We start from the raw sequence: 23,860 nt of genomic DNA, 5'->3' as shown, positions 1-23,860 counted from the left end.
GCAAGGCCTCCCTGGGAACCTCATTCATACCCAGCGAAGCCTCACACCCCAAGAGAATGGTTCAATTCATTCAGAGCCAGTATCACCTTGTACTCACAGGCTACACTTGGAGCTACACTCCTTTAAAATGCTGAGATATTCAGACATATTGTGAGTAATTATTTGAAGGAGCAGAACAAACCTGGCTACCACAGAACAACACGCAATTAAAGGCAAATTTGTTTTGTGTCTTATGCTCACTTGAAACTTTTACTACGCAACAAAGCACGTTTTTTCTCCAGAAAACCCTGTTAGAAGTAAATTATTTTTGTTCACTGGCATACATGCAGAATACTTGTTTTACCATCTACTCTCCTCTGACCTTTATCTTATCTTCTAACTGACCTTAGGGTCAAGAGCTTCATCCCTACTTTGGTTCTTGAAATAGCTGTGAAATAGCAAGAAACAGAGCAAATGGGCAATCACTTGTGCCACACATCTTGCATCTGCTCACCCTCCACAACTTTTATCAGCACTGGTGCTGTACAGTGCATTGGAATACCTCAAAACCCTGTAACCTCGGAATTGCTGAGATATTTAACCTTTGTGACTTGAACAAATCCCTCTGAAAATATATATTTTAAAGCAGACATTACTAAATGCAGTATTTTTTTTGAATCTCATATTGTGATTTTACATAAAGTCATATGTGAAGACAAAATCAACCACATAATTGTTGGCTGACCTAATCAAATCTCGTCTAAAAGCTAACTTTGCCAAAAGAGATGCCCTGCTGGCAAAGCCTCTAGAGTTTAATGACACATTGCCAATCCGTTTAAGGCCAGGGCTGAACCATCTTTAAGCAGGTGTTGAAATGTAATCATGGATTAAAAGAAAACCTGAGGAAAAAATGCCAAGAAATTAAACACCTCTGGGTCACTAGTTTGAATCTATTCCAGGCTACTAAATCAGCTTCAGTAATTACCATCTGGTAGTCTACATAAAACTAAATTACTGGCCTTTTTGTTTTAATTCACTTCATACTACACAAAGGTCTTTGTAAACAAAAGTTTCAATCATAATTGAAAGCTTTGTTCATAATCTCACTAGGTTATACCCAGTGCAGTTGCACATCTTGAGCTTGGACTGCCTTCTCATCGCTGCAGAGCCACCAGAAGTTCTTCTAGCAGCTCACTGATAGGGTATGCAACACACCTACATTATCACAGACAGGAGATAATAGGGAAATTTATTTTCTTAATAAGAATCCACATTTCCGTATGAAACAAACAAAAAATGCTTTCTGCTTCATTACTCTCAGAACAAAAGTAGGATCATAATTCAACTAATAAAAAACATTTCCTAGCATTGAAGTTGGTGAAAAAAAAATAAATACATTCCTAACTAAGCTTCACCACATAAAGCTGGATGAAAAATATTTGTCAGGAATATGAAGAAATGCTCTTCTCTTCAGTCTTCCAAATGAAATATTTTGTGAAGACTAAGGAAGAGCATTTTTAAGAAATACCACTTTTCTTAAACTGTCTGCACAACCCAATTAAAAACTGGTCAGCTATTTTGGGAATAAAATCCATTTTACATGACTTTTCTGCCACAAAAAAAAAAGGATAATCACCAACACCACCTATTTATTTTACATGGACTATTTGAACTGAAATACTTGCACACTGTATTTAGCTGTTTAGCTGACTTTGTGAGAACAGTTTTCACTTCCAACAAGCATTTTTACTGAGTTTCTTGTTTTTTCAGTAGATAGCCTTCTTCCAGGTCATTCTGATGACCCTAGAAAAAACTTGTATTCTTTGTTCTATCTTTTTCTTGTGTCTTCATTAGAAGAATTAAAATTGGTAATAGTCCATGTAATTTACACTCCACTTAATGTTTCTTTCACATCACAGATATTTGATTTATGATACATTTTATGGATTCTTTTCTCTTCACTTCTTCAAACGAGCTTTAAGATGTTGTTTTCACCCTGACATTTAACTACACTAAATGCAGGGATATAAAAACCTATGTAGTCCCCCTCAAAATACAATTGTCAACAGTTAAAAAAACAATCATTTTTGAGTTTCTCTCATCCTCCTCTCACCCATTTTTCTTCCAATTTCTTGACATAAAATGCAGACTACAATAAAATGGCATAGGCCATCATGAGGGCATGCAAACAAAGCATTTTTCTTCAGTAAAGGCCCACCTTAATTATTTTAAGTGCCTCCTTCTGAAATCTGACATTTTGAAGGACAAGGGGAAGTAGGAGAAAGACACTCAATTGGATAAATGGGACTCAAGCATGGGCAGAAGCTCAGAAACCTGAATCCTCAGACAGAGCTGTTGTAAAAATAATATTCACTTTACTAATGGGTGGGATGCTAGGTAAAGGGAATCATCAATATGAGAAGTGGCAAAAAGTTTAAATTGACTTCATCCTCACTTTAAAAAGAGGTTTCCTTTGAGGAAGATCTTGTATGCACAGGCAGGTACTTTTGTTTCCTTCATTTGAAGAAACAGTTCAGCTATTTCATGACAGTCCTGAGGGATTTGAAACTCTGTAGCAGAAGCCACACTTAATTATAAGCATTGCTAAAACTCTTAATGTTTTCTGTCCCAATCATGGTTTATTTAAATATGGATGACATTTTTAGAACTTAGTCTACGATTGCATTAGCTGCAGATGAATGCCAGTCAACTTTGAAAATAATTTGTTGGCTCTTAAGTGACTGAAAATATCATGGAGATTAACTCAATAAACATCTAAAATCTCTAACAGCTATCCCTATGTCAACCCTTGTAACACCTTGTAACTAGCACACACAACAAGACTGAGTTACTCAGTACCTCAGATGTTGGCATCTCATCTTGTAGATAAGCTGCCCTAGGGATTGTACTTACTGAAAGCCTGAAATACTCTGAAACCTCAAACCTATGTCAGTGTATTATTGAAGTGAACAGCGTGTATATTCAATAGAGGATCTCTGTACCAGGGTAGAACCGCATGAGCAGAACTACTCTTTTGCTAGATATTGATAACTGGAATTAAGATAGAAGTTGCTGAAACCTTAAATACAACTAAAGGGCCCAGAAGTCCCTCTGTCCTGCTAGCTAAAACATACAATGAATGTTTTGCACTGTTCTTTCAAGGAGCAGGCCCATCATGAGGTCACTGCTGCTCTCATGCTCTTCAGAAGAGGTCACACTACCTGTTTTAATTAATAAACTACAGTAATTCAGTTATCTAAAGTTCTGGATATTGTTAACATTGAAGCCTACTTATAATTTATTGCATTTTCACTTAAATAATTGGCAGGTCATCTTAAACAACAACAAAACGTACCCCACCATTAAGAACTAGAATAATTTATGTATGGGGTGATTCACTCTAGAATCCCATCTCTTTGCTTCGTCCAAAGCTTTTCTGCATTGAATTCCTCTAAATCCTGCTTCCCCTGCCACCATATCCCTGCTTGATGGTCTCCAATGGGACAGTTTGTTTTACCCTATCATTAATTTTATGGATTATGATACACAGCAACAGTTATTGATCTATAAAGCTCAAAACATCATTTTGGTTATATTAATCTGTTTCTGGGCAGTCTAGCAGAGATAGGACCTGCTGTCTGAACAGAAATCTGAAACACTTTATAATGACTTCTTAATAGACTCTCTCAAAATGAAGAAACAGAGAATATGACAACTTAAAAAGATTATTAGAAGTCCCATTTTAAATTTCTTGATGAATTTTACTATATCCTGTAAGATTTTTTAATATTTTTCAATTGAGGCAAAAGGGAAAGTACTGTAATTATAAAGAAAGTTTCAAAAGTACAGCAGCAGCAATTGGTGAAATTAATTCTTTTCCATCTGACTCACCTCAATCAAGGAGGTACATCAAAGCTTACTCTGGACACTTTAACAGTTGATTTAATTATGCATTGTCATTTTTACTTTAAGATCATGCAAAAAGATTAAGAAAGATTGCTTTAATAAAATAACCACACGGTCCTGATGAAACATTTAAAAGATGAAAGGGTATTAACTTTTGCATCTCTTTGTAGGAAAAGTTATAGGCTATAAAAATAGAAGCTGAAACACCAGAATTTTCTTTATTGCATTTATAACTTTTACAAGCCTTTTGGCTAACAGATTAGGAATTATGAATTATACACTTCTTTTAGGCTTGCACACAGAGAGAAAATGAACATTTATGCCATTTATACTTCAGAATTAACACTTACTACTTCTGTAAACCAAAGTAAAATCCACCTTAAATTCCCTGATCTCTATTCATTACTCAGCAGTGATTACAGTACTAAAAACAAATAGATGTGGTCAAGGGAAACGAAAAGAAAAAGTATCTGATATTTGAAGTTATTCTGATAACTGACCTTCTGACAATAATTATGCTGACTGAATATCAGCTAAATTTTAAAATTTATAGTATTCACATTAAAAAAAAGAAAAAAAAGAAAAAACACAACTATGGCCAACTTTGCCATGTTTAAGTATCTAAATGACAACAATCTTTGGTACTTTATTAATTTCAGATATAAATTTAAATATACGATTTAAAACAGGTAAAAATAAAAGATTGTTAAGATAGATATAAAGGTAAATGTATGATTATCCTGTGACTCAATTGAAAGCTCACTTATTCAGAAGTAATTTCACTGTTCTCTCAAATATAAATATATAGCATTTGCCTATTTGAGATAAAAATATTTTTGTTAACAGATTTTTTAAAAGACATTGTTATTTCTAATATAGGCGTGTATATATTTTAACCTTCTCCTACCATTCATTCCTGTACTTCTGCTCAGCAGGAACTGCTGCTGAATTACCTAAGCATGTTAAGATTAATAACCATTTTTAATATATTCATGTTTAGATGAACTTACGATACTAAATTGTCCTCAAAGAGTAATTTTATATAAATATATATAAATATAAAAATAAATAACATGTGCTTGAGCCTGAAAATTCATATAAACGTGCAACACACATGATTATTTATAACACCATCAAGAAAGATAATGTAACTTAAAAATATTAGTATTACCTGGAATAGCTGAGGTAAAGCTTTCACAGTGAGACAGAACCATATTCCCAGCTTGCACGGAAGTAAATCATGCCACTGTGGTTTGTCCAGTACTCTGCAGCCAAATAAAATTTAAAATATTTCAATATTGCCACAAAATCTCAACGTCAGAACTCTCCCATTATCCTTTAAAATGATTAGCACTTGTCAATTCATATAAAAAATATGTTTGGAATATTTAATTCAAAATATATAGCACAACAGCTAACTTCTAATCATCTCTGTATTTTAATCTCTTAAAAAGGGCTTTTCTTCAAGAAAATAAATTCATAAGGCACATAATCACTCAGTTTAAAAAAAAAGCTCAAGCCTCAATCAAGTGTTCACAAGTGCTGACAACCAGATATGAAGACTGTAGCATAAACAAAACAATACATAAAAATTAATGTCATTTGCAGTTCACTGAAGCATTACTCACTGATGTCATCAGGAAAGACGACAGGCAGAATGGTCTCTGATCTCCATCCTGCATTGATCCAGTTCATGCCCCTGCTGTGTGAACTATTTAAACCCTTTATTTCTTTCTATGAATCAATAGAAGAAATGGTGGTATCTTTTGGAGTGTCCTGAAAGTCACCATTTCCCTATGTATTTCTTAACTAAACAATAGTGTTAGAAGCCTTTACCAACACGCTCGTTTTTAAGTTAATCAGACAAAAGCATTAATTCAGACAAGCATTAAGAAAACATAAAAACTCCTCACACGGTATGGTAATAAATTACAGCTTAAATAAAGTGAAATTTCTTAATCAAAAGCAAATCTTCAAGGACAGGAAAAGTTGTAACATCTTATAAAAAACAAAAACAAAAACAAACAACAACTTGTAGAAATAGCAGCCTTCTACAAGCAAGACACCTTTAATTTAGCCTTAATATTTCACTTATTGTTCATCTGCTGAATAAATACCACACATTTATTTACAAAATCTAAAACTGAAAGCACATCTACACTGGCACTTTATATCAGCAATGACCGTTACAGATATTTTTCTTGTTAAAATATTTCGAAAACACGAGGAGAAAATTACAGACCTAAACCAGTAGCTCGTGAAATGCTTTAAAATGCAGAAAACAAGAGTTTCTTCCCACCTTTCATTTTTGTCAAGAGCAGCAAGTTTGGCTTCATCTGTACCCCTGCCTCCTGCTTTTTTCTTCTTCTCCCTCTTTTTTCTGGTAAGCAGTTCATCCTTGATGTAGAAAGAACTACGGTTACAGGTTATCATTAACATGTAAACCACAAATGTTACTGGGACTCTTCTGTGAAGGGTAAACATTAGAGTAGCATTTATGCAAATGTAGCTAGGGGTCCTACATGATTAAGTAAAATGATCTATCTTAACAATAACTGTTGCCATGGCACCCAGTCTTTAAACACACATGAAGTCCAGTTCTGTCACTCATGTGTATCTCCATAGCAATCAAAGTTTTCTAAGAGGAGAAAGCATTCAACTTGCCTTTCTCATTCATCAACTTCAATAATGCAGTAGAAAATAAAAAAGTAAACAAATGCTAACGGTTGAATATTTTTCAAGTTATGCTTAGTTTTTGTTTGTTTGTTTTTCCTAGTCTAGCAATAGACTTTTACATGAGGAAAAAAAAAAAAACAACAAAAATGGTTTATACTGCTTACCAATGCTTATCCTGTTAACAAAAAGCCAAAGCAAAACAAAACAAAAAAAAAGCATTTAGCTAAGAACAAAGGCAAAGCAAGTATGACTTCTAAATGAATAAAAACTGATTATTTTTAAATAACATTAGGAAAACCATAAACATGACTACAGCAGCATGTGATTCTGCATCAATAGATGATAGAAGAGTTTTTATTCCTCTTCTTTCCTCCAGTTAGAAACCACAGAAGCATCTCTCTCTATTTATTAATGATTCTTGATAAAATAAGCAGGATTTAGATTACTATTTGTGATGTTGAGTATCTCATTCTGTATTTATCACCATTTTAAATGTTATCATTCTAAAATACGAAAAATCCAAATCTGAAGCAGGAAAACTGGTAGAGATCCCTATAATATGCAAACTTTTGCAGGGAATTCAATACTAATAATTGAAGCGAGTTTGATTTATTACCAATACTTACCAGCTGTTTTTCCAGGTAGATTGACCAAACCACAGCATAATGACCCACTGTGAGTATAATGAACAAGAGTAATGCCAGCTCAGCATTGCTCATTTTTCTCACCCGCCTGTAGTAGAATACAGGCTGTCGCCAATCTGGTAGTCCATTGATCAGAATATCATCATACCTACAGTAGCAAATATAACAGGCTTTCATGGAGAGCTAAAAATAAAATAAGCCAAACCATCCAATTATAAAAACAAAACAAATGACGGTCCACAGACTGCTTGAATAGAAGGCACACAAAAGATCATTTAGTAATTTCTTTTTTTTTTTTTTTTTTTTTAACACAGCAGCGTCTTGTTTTGTCAACTGCTAGGCTGGGACCTGGAAACAAACAAAATCCAGAACTAAACGCTGTGGAAATCTGTCCAGGCTTTGTTCAGAAAACCCAGTAACCCAACCGCTCCTGAGATGCGACTGATGAGCAAGGGGGCTGTGCTCTACCTGCCTACCGAGCAGCGGCCGGGCCTTCGTGAAGGAAGCAAACACCAAGCCACGAAGTACTAAATGCAAGGTAGCGAGGAACAAACGTCTCCGGCACTGTAACCCCTTTTCCCTTTTCCAAATTAAAAGCACGAGTGCTGGGGGGAGGGGGGAAGTATCTGTGCTTTTGTTTTGTTCTCCGGTGGCACCACGGCCATGAGGTGCTGGCAGAGTGAGTATCCCTTCTGGAGTCAGATATGAAATTGCGTTAAGGGCTTGATTATGTTGTTAGAAAACAAAGTTCACCACAGCTAGACGATTTTGATTTTCTATTTGAAAAGCTGTCTCCAGAATCAATCTATTCTAATACTGCTTAATTTTACTAATGCCACTGTCTCTATAGGAACCGTTTTTATGACAATTTGTCAGTTTTTCTCCACAGAAAAATCTTGAAGTATCTTACCATGTCTGCAGTGTCTTTTAATTACAGAACGTTAACATAATCAAATTTAAAAAATTAAACACAGAGGTGAGAAACTTACATTTTTTTCTATTAGCTACCTTTTCAGAGTGAAGTTTCAAACAGATCTATACAGCGAACTCCAAAACCTGTGTGCTCAAGACGCACAACCTGTTAATCTTAAATTGCACCCCACTCATTACATATTCCAATCACACCATTTCCAGAATTAAATCTGCACTGAAAGGCCTAATTTGGTGCAACACATTGACCAAAATATTTTAATTAAAAATATTCTGAGTTAGTCGCAGGCCTAATTACAGGAATAGAAATAGGGCCTATATTGTCATGCAGGTCAGTAGAACTCAGTAGTAGGTTTTTCTCAAGTAAATTGACCGATCCAGGAATAATAGCGCAGCTGCTAAACTGCCAGTCTTGACATGTAAATCAATTTAAATGCAACAACTGCACTAGCTACTTTGATAGTTATTAAATTGATACCTTGGAGATGTACTAAAAAAAATAAATTTCCACAAGCAAAATCATTTTTTTTTAAGCGGGAAAAAGAGGCAGTGGTTTTAAATTAAAAAAAAAAAAAATCCTTTAATTCAGCACATCTAAACCTGACTTCTGATTAAACATTTGTTCAAGTTGCCAAGTGTTGCTAGGCTGTGTCTGTGCAAAAGCTTCAGCACCTCAAGGTTCTGCAGTGTTCTGAATGGCACCCCAAGTAAAACTGGGATTGCAGAATTTTATCTTCCGTGACAATTATGAGGATACGAAGATTAATATCCGTTAACAGGAATTTTGATGTAATTTTCCCTTTCCCAGTAAGTCCGAAGGAGGTTAACTACTGATGCTTTAACACAAATTCCTTGTTCAGAAAAAAAAAATAGCATGTTGTTTCAAAACTAAATCTCTCTTAACTTTTTCTTTAAGAATCACAGAGAGGTTTTAGCATTTATAAAAATATAACAATGTATTTGCAACATTTTATAGTTAAAATAAAAGCTAGAAATATCTTGAATATCTTAGAAACAAAACCACTTTTTAAAAATGGGTTGATAAAAAGCCTTCACAAAATATGTTCTGGTGAAAGCTTCAGGGAAATAAATATGTAGAATCCAAAAAGAACAAATTGTTTTCATACTACTATACATTTAATAAGCATTTGCTTTCTTATACAATAAGAAATGTTAATTGAGGCACCGAAAATTTGTCTACAAATTGAATAGGGTCCATATATGCTAATGGCAACAATACAGGAATACTCAAAAAAGCACTGGGAAAAAATGTTTGACAACCACATTCTATTATAAATTATCTGTTCAGAAAAAATAAATTAAGACAGCAGAGTCTCTTGCATTAAACACTTTAAACAGCACTGTGTATTTACTAGGCTATGTCCGCTGTTCAGAACAACAGTCTCCAAGGATTAAGTCTCAGAATCAATGCTCTATTGATTTTACTATCAATGAGCATTATGGCTCACACGACTGGCCATTTTAAGGGAAGATAGCTTCTATTATAACCCACTTTTTAGAATATATACTGTTAAAAGATAAATCACTGCTTTCAATACTAATTAAGCTCTGTATTTGAAAAATAAAAATATCAATGATTTTTAGGTTTTCAACTGGAAAACGATCCTACTGAAACTGAGAAGCTTCCCATAATTTTTAAATCTTACTTTCCAAATTTAGGATGTGGTTTAATTAAAAGTAGATTTCTCATTAAATAATTTCTTTATAGAAACCTGTATTAAGGACGAAGGATAGTCATGTGTAGAACTGCATTCAAAACTGAATTACAAAGCATTCTTTTGGTGACCTGTATTAATTGCTACCCTACGTAAGAAAAATCAAACTGAAAGGGAAATATATGTCTGCAGTATTTTTTCTCAGACCTAAGTACACAGAATGCAGCAAATATTTTGCATGGGAGTATGCTTACCAGGTACCTCTGAAATGTAGAAGTCAGCAAACTAAAAACCCCCAAAGCACCAGTTCATAAACAAAAGGACGAATATATATATATGTATAACTTAAATTGAATCTCTCTTTAAAAACTGGGGATTCTATACAAGACTTGGTAGTCTGCTGTAGAATGTAACCAATTGCATGACTATTAAAATTTCATTCTTCTGTAAAGTTTCATAAAATAGTTTTTAGAGCTCTTTGTAGAATCAATTATACTGCAAGAAAAATCCATTAACTGTGGTAGCTAATTACAGTATCATCTATTTAAATATAATTATAATTTACTCCTCCCTTTAATCAAGCCACTGCATTTCATATTTCAAATTATTTCAGAAATCTGATATAGTTTATATACTATAAGCTTGAATTAATGAGATCTATTCTGATCTATGGGAATAATCCACCAGTGTTTTTTATTCTAGGGGCTTTTTCTCCTCGAGCTGTCAAAGACATCCAGTTCAACGTCAGCCAGAACAATTTATTCCTATGAATATACACATGTAATTATAATGAGAGCTAAGATAAACACCTTTCTTACTCTAAACAAGTATATCTTGATTCCTTTACAAATGCTTCCTGTAATCAAGTCCATATTGTTAAAGAGGATAAGCCTTGTAGGTAAAGAGAAAGCTCCTTAAAATGGCAACAATGAAATTAACATCTAAGATTCTTGCCTAATTACAATTAATAGAACTGTGTAAACTTTTTCATAAATTAAAAATAATCAAAAAATAATAAAATACATCGACTTTATTTACCCTCAAATGACTTAGGTTCGTTTCCTGAAATACATAAGACTATCTCTGCATACCCTCCTAAAGAAACTTTTCTGTAGAATTTCATACACTCTGCAATGTTTACAGAGCATGAAGTATTAAACCAAGCTGCACGCATGCTTAATGTTAATGCTGTATTAAACAATGCTGCATGTACGTTTCATGTTAGAATATTACAATGTTATGATTACACAGCAGTTAAAATGTGTAAGTGAAAAGTACCACCATGGTGGGATTACTACAGAATATAGCACTAAAGAGTGTTCGTGTATTTAGTATCCTTACTTATACAAGCAACTATATACCTTTCTCAAATAAGCAAGCCACATTTTAATTATAAAGCCTTGTATTAAATTTTTCAGTAGAACTATAATATTTTAAGAAAGGCTTCTGTCATCAGATAAAAATTCAGTGCTACATACAAAAAATAAAAGAAAAAAAGAAGAAAGGCTTTAAAAAAATGATTACATTCAGCTAGCCAACAGATCTGCCTTTCAGAACGCTTTCTGTATACACACAAACAATTAACACCTCTGACATTCACCAAGACATGGAGGAAGGGTTTAATTAGACAGAGTTTTATTGTTTCAAAATGAGTTTGTCACTCACTTATACAGGGCAGGTCCTTATTCCTGCTTTAACTGTTTCTACCCTCTGTGCAAGCACCAAAATCAATGCCAGATTACATCACCTGAGATGAACAGGTCCAGCTGACTTCCCTGTATGAAGTGTCTAAAACCCGCTCTTCCCAAGGTGATGTAATCCCGTGCCCCAAACCATTCACATGTCCTTTTCCAAAGGGATTCCCTGCTAAACTGCCAGGATGTGCCACCAACTAATTTGCAAGAACTGGGACCGATTTCCCTCTCACCCCTGCAGGACTTTGAGTTACTTTAGAAATAAAAACTACCACACTGCCAAGGGAAAACAAAACAAAACAAAACAAAACAAAACAAAACAAAACAAAACACAAAAAACAACAAACTGGCAGAAAGCCTCGTTAAAGCAGACCCAGAGAGCTGTCTCTGGAATTAGGATAAAAGTAAATCAGTAAGCCCTGAGGTAGACAAAGGGTGCAGCATTGCTTTGCCCCTGTGCACGGGGATGATGGTAAACTTCGAGCCTCTTCCCCTAGGTCCAACACCTCCCACAACAAATATCCAGAGTAGGAAAATCCCCAGAAGCAACCACACTCTCCCCTTTCATTTGCCATATGGTTCCAAGAAACGCATGAGTTACCTTACAACAGAAACATTAGAGGGGGGCAGTCCCTAGCACATTTACTTAAGACTTGTTTTAAGGACATGAGGCAACAACGCCTTACAGGATAAAGGAGAAAAGACTCCATTCACCAGCTCAACCGTGTTTACTGTTAGACAGTGTAATAAATCCGATGAATAAAGGTTTCCATACAGTAAAGAGAACTTACACTGTTATTCTAAATTCTGCGTATTATTTCCAGAAAATTCTCTGAATGCTGTTTATTCAGCTATATTTATACTTAATCAGTGACAGAAGAAATATCAACTACGTATCTACACGGTGCAAGAAAAATACAACAGCTGTTGCCTACATACAAAAGAAGTTAGCGACAATGAAATCCCCATAAGCTGGAGCAATCTACCACTGCTTTGACTCCTCATTTGCAATTACTGTGTTATACTAATTAACAATATTTTCTCAAACAAGCTGGGTAAATTAGGAAGTGTCATATATACAAGGCTTAAAATATAATGCTCACAAGCTACTGCATCACAGCTCCATGAAAAAAGCCACTGTACAGCTGCAAGGTAATTCTGGGCAGTTTCATGCTAGAAAGAAATCCCACAGAGGCAGTATCACAAAGTATATGTAAACAATGTTATAAACAAATAGGTGAAAAAAATTGGGGGATAACTAACTTTTCAAGTGGTCTGCAGCCTCTTAACTAATCATTTTATTATTATTATTATTTAAAGCTTTCATTGATTAGGACTTCACAAGGAACTTATCTGGTAAGAATGAAATAAAAAAAAAATAAATACAAATTTCCAAAAGTACTTCTGTGAAGTACATTTTCATGACACTTAAAGAGAGGATTATCAAAACGTAGATTGTCTGTACTATAAAACCTGGACTCATGCCAAGATATCTAGAAAGCCAAAACCCCTTCAAGAAACGTCTTGTAAAGCCCAGCTTAAAGACTTGTAAGCTGAAAGATGATTTACTAAAACTCCAAGCTAAAAGCAAAACTTTTTCAATAGCTCCGTTGTCCAGATAATCGTTAGTTTAAATGGACAGCCTCTTAAAAAGAAAAGTCTTCCAGAAAACCACAGATTTTCAGACTTATCCCCTTCATGTACTGCTGGACCTACTCCTATGGCAATTATCAATTATCAAAACATATAATGGTATCCACATCAAAGTTTATGATATTATAGACAACACATTTGAAAGAAAAGCTATGAAACAAGCAGCAGAAAACAATGCTACATAAGGTATACACTGGAAATAATCCCTAAATACTGTGAAAATAAATTCTTATTGATATAGTGAGATATAACTGGCAGTTGAATCAATGGACTATATATTCAACCACAGCTTTAATAAAACAAGCAATTATAATTAACACAACTCATAAAAAGTGAGTGCTAAGTGTTAAAAAATAAGTTTGCTCCAAAGAACAAACAGCTTTTAAAAATCTTTCATATTAATTTTAAGGGAGAAAAATCAGTATATCACAAAAAATACATAACCAGCTTCCCCTTTAAGCCCACACAATATCCAATTAAACAGCTACAGAAGAATTACAAACTAAATTATACAAAAATCACCCAAATACTTACAATTAAATTAAATAGGGCTTCAATTTATCACTGGCATAAACGAATAGTTTATTTAAGATTAACTCACCTCTGCCTCCTTTCTTCATCCTTTAAAATTTCATAGATAGCCACCAGCTAAAACAAAACAAACAAACAAAAAGACAAAAAAAAAAGAGTTGACTTTAGAATTGAGTTTATATAAATGTAAATAGTAGCACTGTATTTACATTTGCCAGAAAATGCTCTTTGATAGTTTTCACTTTTCTCCCCACAACACTAGGAATTAAACTCAGCATGCAAAAAAAAACCAACCAAACAAAAAAAAAACACAACAAACCACAGTGACATAACCATATCAGATTACACATATCAGATACACAAACAAGCAACTTCTGACAAAAGCAACATCTGGCAAAGGGCTTTTTCCTCCTCCAATCTCTGAACAAAACACAATACTACAACAACAGTAACAAAAAAACTATGTATCATTTGTTTCATCCAAAAGATTTTATTGAAATTAAGTAGCTGATCTTTAGTCATCTGGAGTATATTTTTAAAGGCAGAACTAATGACAACAGTCTCATGGTTTCATACTGTAAAGATTCGAAAGAAGAAAACATTCAGAAACAAAAATACAATCTTAGAATCATAGAATGAGTTATATAAGGCATTATTTTCATAGAATGGTAGAATTATTTAGATTGGAAGGGACCTTAAAGATCACCTAAGTCCAACCCCCCTGCCATTTAATTTTCATTAAATTATTCCCACATATGATTTGCATTGAGAACTGATCAGAAATTTTAGTCACTGCTGTTGAAAAGGATGGTTATAAGCAGTCTTCAGATAAAGAACAAAACATACATATTCCTCTTAGGAGTAAATGTCCAAGTATTATGTTTGAATTATTTTTAATATTCAGGTAAATATTAAAGGTGACTTATTTAACAAGATAATTCAAAATCTGTGTATTTTTTAAAATCTGGCTACCGTGGAAAAAATGTAATGTTCAATGTAATAATTTCAAAGACATATCCTTGTTCTTACTAAAATAATTATGAAAAACTTCTGATCCTATTTTCCATAAAACCTTTATTACCACATGTTGCACTTACTTGCCTAAACTGTGTTTCTGCATTTTCATCTTTATTCTTGTCTGGGTGCAAAATAAGCGAAAGCTTTCGATACGCTTTCCGAATATCCGCAGATGAAGCATCCTGAAAAATGGAAACGAAACGAAGTGTCAGAAACAAATTCCCAGACCTTTGTTAGGATGTGATGACAGTCATGCAAGTGCTTAACTAAGGCGTAACATTTGACAAATCTAAGCACCAAACCATGCAACCAGACTAGCCCAAACGACTGAATAATCACTCAGCCCAGTTCATCTTTCATCTTAACTTCCTTCATTACCAGACATTCGTTACAAAAATATTTGCCAAAACTTTCTTGCTTAAAAATTAACCAGTGCACCTTCTGCACCCCTTGAAAGTTCCAGTAAAAACTGAAAATTATTGCAGCTGCGTACCTTCACGTCATCGTTTCTGCAAATTATCATGCTCAATTTCCCAAACTCGGGACTTGCCACAAACACTTCCCTTATTAACATTTACGTGAAATTCAGCACTAATAGGACTTCCATTCAACTTCAGCTTCACCACATCTAAAGAACTGTATTTTTCTAAAGTAGCTTCAAATTACACTTTTAAAGCTGTTTTGTGGCACTGACATCAACCTATATCTGGATGATGATAAAAATAGCACACATTGGGAGAAAAAATAAAATTCAGAAATGAAAAATGCATCCATGAGACAATGATTTGCAACAATATGAATTAGCTGCACAATGGCCAAACTTCAGAAGTAATGTCTGCCATGCAGTACATGCTACGAAGATATCCAGAAAAGGAAGATTTCAGGAATCGGATATATCGGGGTTACACTCGTCAAAATATCTGCAAAGCTCTAAATTTAAACAGAAGTACTTGCATTCCTTAACAAACATGGCCAAGGAGACGTTTTAGAAATAAAGTATTCCTCTGACAACTTCGATTTCATAGTTTTAGATACGTATTGCTCCCAGTATAGTCTCTTTATCAAAATTATAGTGTCAATAGGGATTTAAACACACCCAAAGAACAGATCTGAACTAGCTGTGAGAGGAACGGGGCTGAAATAAGATAATAATTAACGCAATACTGTAATTAGTCTGTCAAGCTTTTTTATTATAAATCATTATTTTCATTTTTAAAATTTCAGTTTTATAACAAAAGGCTGGGTACCAGTTGGGCCAGGAGGGAACAACAGAGAAAGATTTGGGAGAGGGGAAGGGGAAAAGGAGAAAGTAGGAAAAGTGAATGATACCATAAGGAAATTGGTGTTATCCCCTAATGCAACACCAAAATTTCCATAGTCTATTGTTTGTCCAAAGAGGATGCTTTGATTTCTCACACAGAAAATTTATCCTAGAAGACTGCATATTTTTTTCATTTTTAAATTTTCCAGCAGCTACTCCTATGGCACACACAAGCAAATTTGACTAAGTACCTGCTCACTTCCATCTTGCTTACTGCAAGGGAGATATTTCAGATTAACATCGTTTGATAGGTTTATTTCTAACACTTAGTTAAGGGGAAAGAAGAGACAGTTTGACTAAATATCTCTTCTAAACCCTACAAAACATGACATTCCTGAGATGCAGGCTTAGTAGAATTACATGAAATAAGAGGGAAAACACAACATAAACAAATCTTTTAAAAATGAGGGATTGAGACCATGATAACCTCAAGAAATGAGTCTCTCCAGGCTTTGTGCTTGGGATAGACCACAGCTTATTCCTTCTCTACTACACATTTAGAAGTGCTTGGCATAATTTTTTGAACACTCCCAATGAACAGTTTAAAACCTGAGAAAGCCATAGTTTTAGGAGCTGTCTGGCAGAAATCTTCCAACTACTTCAAACAACAAACATGCAAAAAAGTTACGGTGTTTTCAGTTTTATCTGGACGATTTAAGCTTAAGTTTCATACAGGGGCAACATATTTTTTTTTGTGTAGAAGACCAGGAAAAATGTTTTTCTGTTTCATACTTAATCAAAGCATGAGATCCCAAGTCAACTTTGAAAAAGAAAAAATTACTTAAACTTGTATGTTGCTTCATCTTGAGAATTTGAAACAAAAATTTACAGAAATAGGTTATTCACCTTAGTTAACAGAAATAATTGGTAGATGAAGGCAAAACAATCTTTCAACCCAGTCAGCCACTTCATACACAACATGGGCTTGTCCTTAATACAAAATACAGTATTTCAATGCTACCATAGCAAATAAAAATCAAGAATAAGCTTACTGGCCATGGTTTTAGCTAAATAATCTAAGTGATCTTTATTAACATACCAGCTAATTGTAATTAAACCCCCCGAAGGTCAAAGATGGGACAATAACAACAAGAAATGATTCAATATTTGCTATGATGTTGCTGTAAACGATTTCATCACTACTGATTCACATACATTTCCGAAATGACAGTAAGCCTGCCAGCTAACTGATTGATTCTTCACAGCACAACACAGAAAAATATCATGTGTGTTGAAAATCAAGTTCCAAACATGTTAATTAGTGCTACCTGTGGGTAACGTTACACATCTAGGAAAGGTTCCAGATCCTTCAGGAGCTGTCCTGAATGGCTTTAGGGGTGCAAACTGAAGGCATTTTAACAAAAACCTCTCATCTCCACAGAACTTACTAGTACTGTATGGCCCAAAATAGGCTACAAGAATAATTATTTTTGAACTAATAAAGAAATATCTACCATATTGAAGCCAGCTGTTCCAAGAGACTTTCATTTATAGCTAGCTGACTGTTGGCCACCCTCAGTAAGATTTCCATGAAGGCTGAGGAGCAAAACACCAAGTTGAAGAATCAGTGCTTTCTACAGTGAGCTATGATTTTACCTACTAGGTAAAAAGTCCAAAGACTAGGGAGAAAAGACCAGGACTCTCGTTTTGTTCGTTTTAAAGACAGAGCTCAGAGGAGAAGCTGCATGGCGTCGTTTACTTTTCAGAACTATTAACTGCAGTGGCAGCTACGCTTCTGTGCCTAATTCTGCTTTCATGAGAGCCTTCCAATGTTTGTCAGTAGGAAAAAGTCAATTCTCCGTCATGCATATTTTGTGAGAAAAAAAATTTAAAAAAGCATAATGTAAGCACTTACATTAAAAGGCAATGCAAAATGAACTCTCTAAGCTAAACCTAAAACTGCTCAGTTGCCAGCTGTGTAGCTGGAAAGAAGGCACACAGTAGACAAGTCAAGGGAGGAAAAGGTGTTTTATGCTAGAATTAGTTCTCAGAAATACCAAACAAGCCTATATGTTGTCAGGCCACAGCCTGGCCTCTTTTGTATGCAAATGTATGCAAGTATTCTTGAGGGAATTTTTTAATTACTAACACTTTATTGAACAAGTAGAGTTCCGTGTATTTAGTTACAAGATTTCCAAGTAGAAGTTCATCTTTTACATCTTTCAGCAAAGGCCTTTGCACTGCAAACAAGTTTTTTAACATACAAACAAGCTTACCATTTGAAGGAATCAACCATATGACAAAGAAGTTAACCACATACATAAGGTACTCTGTTTTAATTATTTTCATTTTTTTTCTGAAGGACAATACCTATCAGATTCCCAGGGTAGGCAAGAAAAAGAAACATTCTTCTCTTTATTTATGCCATTTATTTTTTGCAGCTTGTTTAATTCAGATGATGAAAAACGTATTACTAAATATTATTTTACTCAGCATCATTTTTGCATTACTCAGTATTGTAAAGAAAAGTTACATCGTTAGACTACAACCACATCAGGAGAAACAAAGAATGGATTTTTTGTCACAAACAATAACAGACAAAAATAATGTACATTTGCTTTCTGTTTTAAAAAATTAAACTCTTGCTGAAAATCCATAAGAGCTGACAGATTTAAATCTAGTCTTGTCATCTGCCTATACAAATTCAGAGTCCCACCCACAGAGTCCACTTCCACCTTTATAATAAACAGAAAAACTGGTGTAGAGCAGTGCAACTCTATTACTCTGTTGCCTGCTATGCCTAATGTAACTATGATTACTAATGAAGCTTCAAAAAAGCCTCATTGTGGTCCCAAGACAATTCTTGGTGAACACATAACATATCAGATATTGCCATAGGCAAACAATGATTAGGTCAAGGGGAAAAAAATAATCAATGTCTACATAGTTTTCACTTACCAACATATACAATTCAAAACCTAAATTGTTCCCCTGAGTGCAATGCAGTTATAGAACAAGACTTAGTTACTTACAATTTAGCAACTGCTTCCAACGCAGGAAATGTGCTCAATTCATCTTGGGTTTTAAATATGCCTGCCGATGTCTTCAAAGAGCTGGCGTTATCTTTATTAGCAAGGGGAAGGCACGTGGTCCAAAGGACCGGGTAGCTGACACAAGTCCCATTTCTATTCACTTGCCGCTTGTCCAATCACTTGTTGATGGGCTAAAAGAGGATGGCATCGGTGTGTCTGTATCACTGCAGCGCTGCTGTGCAGGATTTGCCACAGGCTGTACTGCTGGAGCTGTATGGCAACCAGAAGTGATGCCTGCACACAGCCCCAGCGAGCTGCACTGCGGTGTGAAATCTTAGACCTGTCAATGACCCCAGCACAGGCAGGCCTTCACGAGCCATGAAATGTAAAAACCTTTTCACATGTTGTGTTGGAGCACGTGGGGATAGAAGAGCAACCACACTTGCTCCAGAACCCTTCCTAGGTAATTCTCACCAAATTCCTACAAAACCGTACAATTCAATGGCTTGCATTCACTCTAAACCTTGTATCCTTTTTTTCTCTTTTTAATAAAGTGAAAAGAGCCCCTCAGCAAATCAAACACACACACAAAATTCCCACCATCAGTACTAACAGCCTTACATTTCACATGTATTTTGTGCACAAACACCGCTGTTTCCCCTAACATCTTCAAGTAATTTCCCTAAAGGAAAAAAAAAATCACGCCCACACGGTATTTCTGCACTGACAAATTGTTCAATAACACCAGGAGGAAAAGCAACAGCAAGAGGCAGCAGGCAGAGCCACGTACTCCTCTACCACCAGCACACGGCTAGGAAATAAATGAAGGCTCAGCCATACCAAACCTGACTGAAATACCACTCCCCTATGTGCTTCCCTACATGCATTCACCGCAACCCGGTCTCAATTTCAGCTCTGATGAACACATCAGGTCCACGAAGTACACCTGGGTTTGCCAAGTCGATACTTGGAAATGCATCTAGGATGGAAATAGTCTTGTAGCAAATTCCAGAGGAGGGGAGGACATGCTGGCAATCCTGAAGGCCATCCCTCTCCCAGAAGACCCCGCGGTATCTACGATCCTTTATAGCTAACAGATGCGAGCCGAGTTTTGGCTTGCTGCATAACCTTTGTTCAACTCCCCCTTTATTTTTACAGAGCTTCTTCCTAAGGCACTCCTCTTTCTCAAGGACGGAGCACGAGCTTAACCCCCACTTGGTGCTTCTCTGCAGATGACAGCTCCCAGCGCGCCCAGGACGGCGCCGAGCGCTGCTCTGCCGCAGACGGAGCCATGCGCCTCTCCACATTCCCTTGATTTACACAGAATAACAGCACAGCAGGGAAATATGCAGGGACCAAAAATAATGCTAAAAAGGTGTTTTAATGCTTTTTGATGCCGCTAAGTTTTAAAGCAATTCATGAAATGAAAATGAACACAAACCAGCACAATGTATTCCTGTAGGCTTCTGGTAACTGGCACAATCCCTTGGCTGGCATGTTTGTTTACAGGGGAGTGTGTCAAATGAAAGAAGACTCTGCTTCCAGCCTCGCGTGCCAAATGAATGAAAATTCTGCTGCCTCATGCTTGAGAAACCTAAAAAAGTGTGTTCTCCTCGGCACACGTGCACAATTACACCAGCTCCAGTTTTCTTGGCCGATCTGAACAACAGTATTTGTATGTATTTTGTTTTTCTGCTGAAACTGTTTTAGCATTTTACCTTTTTTTACTTAGATTTTCAGCAATTCATTATTTTCATATGAAAAATTAGATTGCCCAAGAGAACATCAACATGTATAGCCACAAATTATGATTTAACACGAGCTTCGTATCTGAGATGCAAAGAACACTCACTAATTCTGTCACGACGATTTTAGAATTATTCCCTCAAATTCAAAACGAGGAAAAGCTATCAAACAATCACTAAGGACATAATTCAAGCCAATACAGACTAATCTAAAATCCTGCCCTACTGTTATGGTTTATTTTCATTTAGTTTTTCATTCTAGTAGTTCAAAAGGAAGGAATAAGTAGGTATCCTTTATTTATTTCACACAATTTTCCAGGAATGCTGTCATATATGTATTATTTTATGTATTGCATTTATTGCTTAGATTTTTATAAAATGTTATCTACATTTTTTAGTATAGATAGTTGTGTATACGTATTTACAAAATGCGTGTGTGTGTGTGTATTCCCTTGCAGACTAAGAAAAGTTATTTCTCAGGGGTTCTCCTGAAAATCTGCGTATTGCTGCACAGATTTCCAGTCTACAGCTCTCAGATAAATGCATCACCTAGAAGACTCCTGATCCTGCAACGTAATCCCAGGAACAAAAAACGCGACAGCCCCTGGTTCACACAGGAGGGAACACTGCTATAACCATGGATGGCTGATGCTGCACTCGACAGCTGTGGAGCACCAGTACAAGGCAGTTTTTGGGTGTTGGATCTGACAAGTTCCAACCCTTCCTTCTATGTAATGCCCCAAATATGCTGCCACTTCATTGGTAATATATTTTTCTTGCTACATTTCAGCTTTAGTATGTTCCTAAGTATGTAAGGAATTAAAGGAAATAAGAATCAGCAAGGCTACACCCATCCAAGGCTCTTATCTCCTCCTCCTCTGGCTTATCCTGTTCCCATTACATCCTGCCACCAGAACTGACGTTACGGACCCACTCTCCCACGTACCTAGCCTGTCCTTCCAAGTAACAGCTTCCCAGACCTCAATGTAAGCAGAAATTTTGGAGGGAGATCACTGATGACCCCAGACTTAATTATGAAGGTGTTCAAGAAAATCAAAGACCAAAGTAAATAAAAAATAACACACACACACAAAAAAAAAGCTTTGGCTACTTTCTAATTACTGACTCCCATAGTACCTGAATTGTTTCTGTGACTTTTGTGACTACATCTTTAATTGACTTGTAAGCTCTAAAAGTACGTAAAACTTTTTAGTTCTGAAAGGTATTTATAACCCTCAGTTCTGATGTTCCAAAAATGAGAAGAAAAAGGACATATGAGAAAACAGGATATAGGATGTATGGCTGAAAAGATTAGAAAGCCATGCAAGAAGCCAAGAGAGAACAACTATCTCTAACACAGCTGTTAAAATCTGCCCACTAGCTTATGCATCAGCACAGCATTTACATGGTGAGTAATCCCCACAGACATTTACTTTCAAAATAAATGTTAACTATTTAGTTGCAACTTCCTCAGCCCCATCAGCTGTGAAGGACACTAATTTATATGCCCCGCTACACACATCCATCAAATATGTATTTTCACACACGGATGCTGGTATAAAAACTCATGTAAACAAGTTTAATTCTCCAGCATTTCTTCACGTTTATACAGTGCTTTAATTTATATTTTTAATTGTTGCTCGACTTCACAAGCATTTTAAGGCCATTTAAATAAAAGCTGTTACCTAAGCTTGGAATGAATACACAGTGAACATTTTCCTACCTTCGGTAATGCTTTTAATGAACAAAAATCTTTAAACAAATGAAAAAAACATGGGTAACATGGAACTTCTACTGTAGGTGCAAAACCAATAGGAATGAAAAAAAAACATACCTTGAATAGTTATAGGATCTATCAAAAACAAAAAGATGTATCAAATAGGATTTTATCAGCTCTGTCTCAGGTCCAGTGATACTCAGTATTTTTACTGTCAGGTTGAGTTACAGGATCACCATTATGCTGGTAGCTACCACTAACCTCGGAAAGCCCACAGAGATGCTGTAGAACAGAATTCAAATCCTACAAGATCCCAACAAACAGCACAACTGCTCTAAAGATGCATTATTTTGTAAGGGAAGGACTAATGGTCCGCATCTGGACAGAAATCATTGACTGTGCAACCACGGGATGGAAAAAAGCAGTCAGGCAGCAAGGAGGGGTGAATCCCAAGCTGAGCGAGAGGCAGTGTCACGCTGCTGCCTCTCTGTGACACCGGCGGCACGGCTGCGAGCAGCCACGCCACGCCACGCCACAGCTGCAAGAGCTCAGCAGATTGCTGCCTCCGCTCCAGCAACGCTCCCAAAGACAGCTCTGAGCCCATCTGGAAGAAATGCAGAGGGAAGCAACAGATTGGAGTAGTAAGAGGTGTGGGAGAAACAAAAAGTGACTTGTTCAGGGAAACTGAAAGAACAGGAGTGACTTTAGCCTGAAGGAAAGGCAGGTGACTAGGAACACATTGCCTTCAAACACCACTGAATGGTCTGACGAAGCCTCTGTTTCCAGCAGATCTTGCATGGGTTTATCAGGCGGGACTCAGCCTTAATCGGTTCTGCCACAGTCGGGTATAGCGAATCACTAACAGTCCTGTGCTTCAGGATCCAAATATCCCTTTGAAGACCAATTTAGTACTTACACTGACAATATTCCAACAGGATTTATTGCAACTGTGCCGGTAGTTTAGAAGTTCCTAGCTGGAGGACAGTACTCCTGTCACAGTGACGATGGCAGCTCTGCCTGCCAAAACAGAGTCCGTGAGGTTTTCACAGAACCTAAGTGGTCCTCAGAAGGAGCAGCAAATACCAGGAGGAGGCAGGAGCCCTTCTTTCCTAAGAACCTGAAGCCTAGAAGGGGCCTGCTCCATGACCTGCACTGCTAGACATTGGGCTTATTTTTCCTGCTACAGACCAGTTAATCTGAATCATTGAGAAAATCATCCTGCAGTAGATGTTCATGAATAAGTTATCCATATTATCTGAGTTGAGAAGACTCCATCAGATTTATCAGCTTTATGCCTAGGAAGATACCATAAACAGACAGGATCAGCAAGGTTTCCTTGGGAATGTCAGATGAAAAGAAGAAAATCGGATGAGAAAAAAAGCAGGCAGGAGTTTCAACA

At 36.0% G+C, this 23,860-nt stretch overlaps 1 protein-coding gene across 1 annotated transcript in view; it reads right to left on the bottom strand.

The window, feature by feature from the left end:
* Window positions 1–23,860, bottom strand: part of DNAJC1 (DnaJ heat shock protein family (Hsp40) member C1) — a 97,859-nt gene that overhangs the window by 46,952 nt on the left and 27,047 nt on the right. Inside the window, exons 2-6 of the mRNA XM_084511951.1 lie at window positions 14,787–14,888; window positions 13,760–13,806; window positions 7,188–7,353; window positions 6,185–6,282; window positions 5,057–5,150 (exon numbers count right to left, since the gene is read on the bottom strand). Of these exons, the coding sequence (XP_084368077.1) occupies window positions 5,057–5,150; window positions 6,185–6,282; window positions 7,188–7,353; window positions 13,760–13,806; window positions 14,787–14,888 (507 nt within the window). The remainder of the gene's footprint in view (window positions 1–5,056; window positions 5,151–6,184; window positions 6,283–7,187; window positions 7,354–13,759; window positions 13,807–14,786; window positions 14,889–23,860) is intronic.

Source organism: Aythya ferina, assembly GCF_964211825.1.
Source record: "Aythya ferina genome assembly, chromosome: 2".
In the NCBI taxonomy this organism is placed as follows: domain Eukaryota; kingdom Metazoa; phylum Chordata; class Aves; order Anseriformes; family Anatidae; genus Aythya; species Aythya ferina.
This window is presented reverse-complemented; position numbering and strand designations above follow the sequence as displayed.